The sequence below is a fragment of the Sesamum indicum genome, linkage group LG1 (genome assembly GCF_000512975.1).
Source record: "Sesamum indicum cultivar Zhongzhi No. 13 linkage group LG1, S_indicum_v1.0, whole genome shotgun sequence".
NCBI classification, from domain to species: Eukaryota; Viridiplantae; Streptophyta; class Magnoliopsida; order Lamiales; family Pedaliaceae; genus Sesamum; species Sesamum indicum.
The window spans coordinates 4,470,555-4,479,365 of NC_026145.1; the positions used below are offsets into that span (position 1 = coordinate 4,470,555).

The 8,811-nt window shown below is 33.9% G+C and overlaps 1 protein-coding gene across 1 annotated transcript; it reads left to right on the forward strand.

The window, feature by feature from the left end:
- Window positions 2,451–5,148, forward strand: LOC105156707 (7-ethoxycoumarin O-deethylase-like). The gene is made up of 2 exons (XM_011072929.1): window positions 2,451–3,382; window positions 4,443–5,148. Exons 1-2 carry the CDS (start codon window positions 2,492–2,494, stop codon window positions 5,049–5,051), a joined length of 1,500 nt encoding a protein of 499 aa, XP_011071231.1. The 5' UTR covers window positions 2,451–2,491; the 3' UTR covers window positions 5,052–5,148.

The following is an 8,811-nucleotide window of genomic DNA, read 5'->3' on the forward strand; positions in this document are numbered from 1 at the left end:
AGAAAAAAGAATTAATACTGACTACAATTATAGTGGCTATAGCTAAAAGTCATAGTAAATGACTTCTATTAACTATGGATAAATAAAATAAGCCATGGTCAAAATTTTTATCATGGCAAATATTTTATCCATCCTCGCAAAAATCACAAGCAACAATCGTTCCGTGGCCGTGGTCAACAACTATTTGCTAAGGCTATTTGTTATTAACCATATCAGTTAAATGTTATAGTTCTTCTAGTGATTTGACCCCTTTCATTAGGATTTGAACGAAAAATGTGTTGGTAGCAAAGAAAAATTACACAAATTTTTACTTTCCTTTAATTTAACATTCTCATGTATATTTTTATACTTATAAAGGGATAAATATAGTGTATATATATATGGAGTCGGGTTATTATCATTATATTGTCTTCCTTATATATACAAAATTATTACATAAAAATATTAAATGTGGTCTAAAATTAGAAATTTATGTAACTTATTTTCTAACGTCAGTATTTTTTATCTAAACCCTGACAAAAGGGGTCAGATATAAGCAATAACTTTTCAGAGGAGTGTAACTGTGATTTTAAAACCTCTTTCACGAAGAATATTGTTTCATATTGTCAAAAAAGATCTAATTAATGTAATGAACCTAAGTACTGATTTATATTATAAACTACAAATTATATTAAAATATATATAAATAAATAAATTACTAGTCTATTTAATTGATTGATTCAATAAAATAAATCGTGCATTAATTTATTGACTGACGAGTACTCTATCTATACTATCTATGTTTAGTATTAGTTAAAAGGGTAGAATGTAGATAGGCCCAACGTATGGCTCATTTGCACTTTGTCCTTTAATTTTCTTTTTTATACTTTTTTACCCAACTTTTTTATTTTATTACATTTTTTATTTATTGGGGAATATTTTATACTTTTTTACCCAACTTTTTTATTTTATTACATTTTTTATTTATTTTGGAATAATAATAGAATTTTCCATCTGCGTGTGTACGTGTAAGGGCGATTTTGAGTTAGGTAAAATTGTAAAGGTTAAATGAAAATAGTCCCTAAACCATCATTTGTACTTTTCCTCCGAACCTTTTAATAAAAATAAAACAAATAAAAAATAGAAAAATAAAGAAAAAATTCAATACATAATTTGCAGATAAATAGCTTCACATTACAAGATAAAATCAAATAGAAAAATTATGAACTTTATGCAATATCAGATGTGTGAAACCCCTAAACCGTACAAGAAAATTGTAAATTTTAATTCACAAATAAAAAACTTCAACACACATAACATCAACAGTACGTGAAACAAACCCATATGAGAAAATAAGAAAAACTCAACGATCCAAATGAAGAGATTGAATTTCAACAACCCAAATAAAAAAAAATCACGAAAGAACATGCAACAAAATAAAATACACTACTATTGTATAAAAAGAAAAAAATTAAACAAAAACAATAAAGGAAAAAAATTGTGTACCTCCATTGGCGCCACCATCAAGGATATGTGTGTATTTCAATCCGTGCCAATATTATATTTATCTTGTAATGTAAAGTAGTTTATCTGCAAATCAAGTATTAAATTTTATGAAAATTTTCTCCTTTTTTTTTTTTTATCTATTTTAAGAACTTTTGTCCATATTTTTTCTATTTTTTTAAATTTTCTTTGTTTTGTAAAAAGGTTGGGAGGTAACGTGAAAATTATCCCATACATTAGAGGGCTACCTAATTCTCCCATAAATGCAAAGAGCAATAAACAATTATGCCTTGAACAAACCATGCAGCATGCATATGCTTCATGTCATATGAAAAATCTTGTTCAAATTATAAACAATTATGTAACAATACTGTGTGGTGTTTATATTTTATTTTTATGTTTTAATTTCTTAAGCATTTTTAGAATTGATTTTATTGATATATGATATAATAAAAGTTTTTGTTTGTAATATTACATACTAATTTTTTATACTTATTTTTCTAAAACAATTTTACTAGCTTTATAGAACTTTTTAAGCATTGCATACTAATTTTATTTCATATCACTCGATAACACCCCGATACACCATGAGTGACAAATGTAATATAATTATACCAATGGATATTATTGTCGATACATAAAAAATTCTTACCCAAATCAATCAGAGTAAATGGATGAAAGACTTGTCATGTTTTTGGTCACTTCCTTAAACTATACACCAATTACACTACAAGTATATTATATTTGTTATATAATTAGTTTAAATTCAACCAAATCTATTCTGAATTAAAATACTCCCGGTACGACAACTTTTAGGTTACGACCAGCTATCATGAAAATAAAGAACGAGGATAGAAAAATAGGCCAACATACATAGAAATTATCTGTCACTTTCACTCTCTTAATGCTTCTATTCAAGTCAACAATGAAAATTCCGTCTGATATATGGCTATATATATAGACTCGAGCAAACATTAAACTTCTGTAACAATTTCGGAAATACATACGGATGGATATCTATGGTTTTCTGCTCTGCTCAGTCCTTCTATCATTTTGTATCCATTACCTTCTTAGCACTGGAACATTCAAGAAGAAGAGGCTTCCTCCAGGCCCGATAGGCCTCCCAATCCTTGGAAGCCTCCTCACAATTGGTAACAGGCCCCCTGAATCCCTAGCCAAGCTAGCCAAAATCTATGGCCCCCTCATGACAGTGAAATTCGGTATGCTAAACGTCGTGGTTGCTTCGTCTGCAGATATGGCCAAAGAAATCCTTCAAAAGAACGATAGGGCTTTCATCGGCCGGCCCACTCCAGAATCATTGGCCGCGGGAAAGTTCCAAGATATGTCATTGGTGTGGTCGTCGGGCTTAAACCCGCACTGGAAAAAAGTTCGGAAAATCTGCAACATCCAGCTTTTCACAAATCAAAGAATGTACTCACTGCAAGAATTGAGGCATCCGGTCATAAAAAAAATGATTGTACGAGTCATTGAAGCCCGGGAAGCCCGAGAACCGCTTGACATCGGGAGGTTAGCGTTTGGTGCCATGTTGAACTTTTTATCAAACACGATGTTTTCAGGCGATTTGTTTGATATGAAATCGGATGGGATAAGAGAACTAAAAGAGCTGATCGGTGAGTTAATGGATCTTATGTTAAAGGCTAACGTTGCAGATTTTTTCCCTTTCTTGAGGCCATTTGACCCGCAAGGGATCACGCGTGGGATCACAGGATTGCTCCATAGAGTGCACAAACTCTTGGATGATATCATTGGGCAAAGGGTTAGGCGCAGGACGAGTGATCAGTCGGACAGGTGCGGGGATTTCTTGGATGTTTTGCTTGATCACACCGAAATGCATGGCCCCGAAGAACTTAACTACCAAAATATCAAGATCTTGTTCCAGGTAAGCTTTTCTCATGTTGGTTGATTGTTGTGTACGTACGTACTTCCTGATACACAAATTCGGAAAATTTTAAATTGTTCGGATTACATTGGTCCAGTCAAATCAATTACAAATGAAGTGTATCAAACTCGTTATGTGATTGGTCACTTTTCTTAAGTTGTACACCAATTAAAAGACAAGTATATTGCATCTAACATATCACTGATTCAGGTTTGTTCGAGTTGAATCCCTGGGTAGAATTTCCTTAGAAACACATGAAACAGACCTTGAATGAAGCAAAAAGAAAAATTGCAATTTCAGTCATCTAATACATTTAAGGGCCGCAATTTTGGTTTTGTACAAATTATTTTTCGCAATTTAGTTCCGTAACTTCATAATTTTGAAAATCTTAGTCATTTTTCTGTCAATTTAGCCGAAATATTGCATAAACTGTATATCTTAAACACTTTATATTAGTTTCTAAAGGAGAGAGGGCTTTTCTATTATATTTTAAAAAATATAGAAGTTTTGCCTATAAATATTGCACATGCGATTTTTGGTTATTTTCCCAAAATATTGAGAGGTGTTATGCAATTACCCTTTTCTTCAAATGTTGAAAGCTAGTCTTGATCATTAGTTAACCATTTAAACTAACGGTCAGGATTAACATGGATAAAATTTTAGAAAAATATGGATTCAAAATTGATGAAGTCGGATATTGAGCATCACAATTTGATTTAGTGGGTAAATAAAAAGTGAATTTCTTTCAATTTTAGTTATTTTCACCCAAAATGATGCCTCACGCCTCTTTTCCCATGGCAAGTAAGGGGTTGTTATATTTTTGTCTTTATATTTAGTTTGTTGCCTTTTTTCCTTCCAGGAAATAAAATTCCTCCGTTGTTTAGATAGTCAATTAACGATCAGGAGTAAATTTGAATTTTGAAAAACAAATTGAAGACTAAAATTAATAAGATCGAAATATAGGATATATAGCAAAGTGATTGAATGACTTAACTTAGGATATTTAAAGTGAACTTACACCTTAATTTTACATATTATACATATGTTTAAAAATTGATAGGATTTATTCGTTGCTGGCGCCATGACCACCAGCACCGTCATCGAGTGGGCAATGGCGGAGCTCCTCCACAACCCGGCCATCCTCACCAAGGTAAAACAAGAACTATCCAACAAAATCCCACCACGAGAACTCATCCAAGAACAAGACATTACCCACCTTCCATATCTAGATGCAGTCATAAAGGAAACAATGAGACTGCATCCCACAACACCGCTTCTGTTGCCCCACTACACCGAGGAAGAAGCTGAAATCCAGGGCTACATCATCCCGAAACACACTCAGGTCTTCGTCAATGTATGGTCAATATTAAGGGACCCTGCTTACTGGGATGATCCAACTATATTCAAGCCCGACAGGTTTCTGAACTCTAGCATTGATGTTCAGGGTAAAGATTGCAAGTATATCCCGTTTGGAGCTGGACGACGTATTTGCCCTGGATCCAACCTAGCGATGAGAATGGTGAGCCTGATGGTATCTAATCTAGTGCATGGTTTTGACTGGGAGCTGCCTGGTGGATTGAAGTTTGAGGACATGGACATGACAGACGGGGTTGGAATAGCACCGCATAAACATGAGCCCCTAGTGGTTATTCCTGTAAATGCTCATTAATTCTAGTTGAGGCTTTCTCAATTGGAAAATATAGAAAATACTACAATAAATGTTTTGACCGAGTGTTTGAATTTAAATAATGTTAATACACTGCGTATTGCAATTTCTATTAAAAAAATTATCACATTTTTTATTTTATTTAACATATATATTATGGAATAAATGACCAAAAAGTGAATTGGAACGGCGATTTTGAGAATTATTCAGCAATCTTTATTCAAGTAATATTGTCTTGATAGATATGGTAAGTACCATACTTGGCATATGTGTCTGTTGTGTTTACCAATTACGTTAAGTTGCTTCAACATCACAACAGAGACTCATAGATCATTTTAATAACCTATGTAGTTGGGCTGGGGATTCGATGGCGGCTGTGAGACCAATTTTTGAGTGTTGGTTTGGAATGTTCCAATTCGACTACCTTGGGACTGGGCATCGAGAGTCTATTGAGACTTGCACTGAATATTACATTCATTGGATTAGTGTTGTATTTTATCGGCAACAGATGTTGGCTGTCTAATTAAATTTTGGTGGGTTAATTGACAAGATGGTCAATCGACAGACCGACTTGTAATATGGAAGCTTGAAGGATTTGGTCGGTATGACTAGAATTCTTCGCTCCGATATTACAGGAGTAGTCATCAGAATTGAGGAAACATGAAAGTCATTTACACATGGTGGTTGTATCTTGGATCTGGCGAGAGGTGTTGTGACGTCCGTAGAATTTTTCACGTAACTGGGAGACTAATTGGTAATTATTAGAAATTTAAATTTAATTAGTAAATAAATTATAGATTGAATTTGGGATATAATAAAACTTGAACGGATTAAATTGAAGTTCATTATAATATTTGGAGGCAAATTATATTAATTAAAAAAAATAGAAATGAAGTAATGGGTATTTTGATAAAAGTTTAATTAAATAAATAAAATAATAATATTATATATAATAATGTGTATATATAAACATATATATAATAATATATATATATAAGGAGTGAGGAGAGAGAGGGAGAGAGCTTTGAAAATGAGGCGGTGGGGGCCTCTCTATTTACCCTTCTCCATTTTAAAACTTACACTCACCCACATTTTACATTTTAAACACACACTCATACACACACAGCGACGCACATACATTTCGGAAAACAGAGGTATGGATGTTGGATTTTAATTTTTAATGATTTATATAATTATATATTTAATTACTCTGTTTATTAAATGTTGATTATATTGAGTAATGTACTATTTAATTGGAGTACTTTATGATTTTGGCTATTGAAATTAATGTCGAATTAAATATCACATTTGCTATAAAAATGATATAGTTGGATAATTAAAATATTTTTATTAAATTTAATTATTCTTATAGCTAATTTATACAATTCCATCGGAATGATTAACCAAATACGTAATTCTATGTATTGTTGTTTAATTAAATTATATAATAGCGATAAATTGATTGAAAAATCATAAAAATATATCGAAAAATTATATTTAAGAAATATTATGTTATTAAAAAGGACAAATGAGATTTCAACGATAATATAATTTGCGGATGTTATTAAAAATGATAGTTATGAATATATAAGGGGTTAGATTAAATGAATTCTTATGAATTAGTTGATAAATTAAATATATATTTGAGAAGCTTAGAAAAAGTAGTTATTTGAAAGAAATGGAACAGGGGTTGGACTTTAATATAAGTGGAATACTAAAATAATGGTAGGAAATGTACGAACATCATATAATATTTTATTTAGAGTTATAATATTATAAATATATTGGTTATACGTATAATATTCTATTATAGGACGTGACGACAAAGTACCGGGTTGAGCAGTCCCTCGTGAAATCAAAGCATTTTGGGATTTAAGGTAAGTATAGCTAATTGGATTTATATATATATATATATATATATCTATATGTGTAGTATTGTATATATTATTTATATTGGTTTCTTAGTTGCAATTGACTGATGTACTCCAATTAGAGTACGTAGGGCCCTTAGCCAATAAACGATAACGTTAGATATTATGTCGTGGATTGATTTGCAGTTGTGAGTATGTAATACTGCTTATGTCTGATGTTGCTATATAACTAATGACTGTTAGTCAATGTGACTGCATATACGTGAATTGTTGCCTGTGTATATATATAAACTAATTGGCTATACTTATTGAGTAGGCAGCTCATTCCTTGCCACGTACTTTTTCAGGAGATAGGTCACACTGATTAGCCACATTGGACTTTGAGCGGTGCTGTCGTCTTTATTAGGTGGGTCAACCGTGACATCTGAAACCAGAGTTTTTGATTGTTGGGTTGTTAGATATTCTGGTCTTTTATCGGGATTTGTGTTTTAAGTTGTGGTATGATTTTCCTTGAGGTTATGTACATGGGGACATCTAGTGAAGGTGAATATAAACTTTCAGAGGTATCTATTACCTTTTGTGGAATATCTAGATTATATTGATAAATTAGAAATTTTTACGGGTTGAAAGAGAATTACTTATAGAATGAGTTCTGATTAAAGAAATGATGAAATAGTAATAATTAGATGTAGCGAGCAGGGGGTGCTACATTGGGTGGTACCAGAGCAGGTCTACATTTCTAGGGTAATGATTGTGAGATGTCCCTAATGATTGAATTGTTTAATGTAGGATGGCTTCTCAAGGTGGACGTGCTGACCCAATAGCTAGTAGGGAAGAGTCAACGGAGTCCGTTGAGGGCTCAGTGGCACCTGCAAGTGCAGGTGGGGTGGAGGTAGGTCAAGAGGGTGTTGGTGCTGATGCTCCTATTCCTCCCGGTGGTTCTCCAGTGGCAGGATTACCACAAGAGTATGCACAAATATTTCAAATGGCTTTTCAAGCCCAAGCACAAGCCCAAGTGCAGTTACTTGCACAGGCGCACGCATCCACTCCAGTGCCAGCACCAATAGTCCCTACTAGTGCTACTGGTGAAGAACTCAAGAGGGAGATTGTGAAGATAGTGGGACCCCCTCGAGTATGGCTTTAAGGCCTGTAGGAAGCATTTCGTAGCTCAAGGATACCTCCTACCAGAGGAGGAACTTTACTTCTAAATTTTGATGTAGTGGTGGAGAGTGTCCCTGACCCCTTTGCCAGTCCTCCTGCTCCTGTGGCCAAGCCTCCCCAAGCTGAATCAAGTTACTCCTTTATCTTCCTATTTATTTTTGGATGACAGTTTTTCCTGGCTTGCTTTACTCAACTTTAGGGGGAACCCGCAGAAGAATATCTAGACTACATTCTGGGGGATGTCGAGGTCGAAGTGAAGAATCCCCCCTGTTAAGTTACGTTGCCGATTCCTACTACGGTGGACGTCCCATGAGAGGGACCATCTGAGCCCATGGAGGAGTACATCCCTAGTGCCCCCCAAAGATCCCCAAGAAGCCCTAGTTGTTGCTGCCTCAGTTGATGATAAGGAGAAGACCCCATCTATGGGGTAATTTGACGAATGATATATTTGCCCCCCCTTTCTTGCAAATCATATTTTTCTTTTTTGTTTAGTCTGCTTTTTCAATCGCCACATGTGAGGGTGAAACAGTTTTTAGTTTCCTGTTGTGAATGCCTATTTCTCTTTCTTTTCTTTGCTAAGTTTCAGCCAGGGGAAATATCGAAATAGGTCTTGCTTTTTGCTCATTGTGATTTCGAAGCTTGCTGCCTATTTAATCATTGTATTGCCTGCCTATTTTTCGAGTTGATGTTGTCCAAATATTTTGTGCTCCATCTTGGGGGGGGGGGGGGGT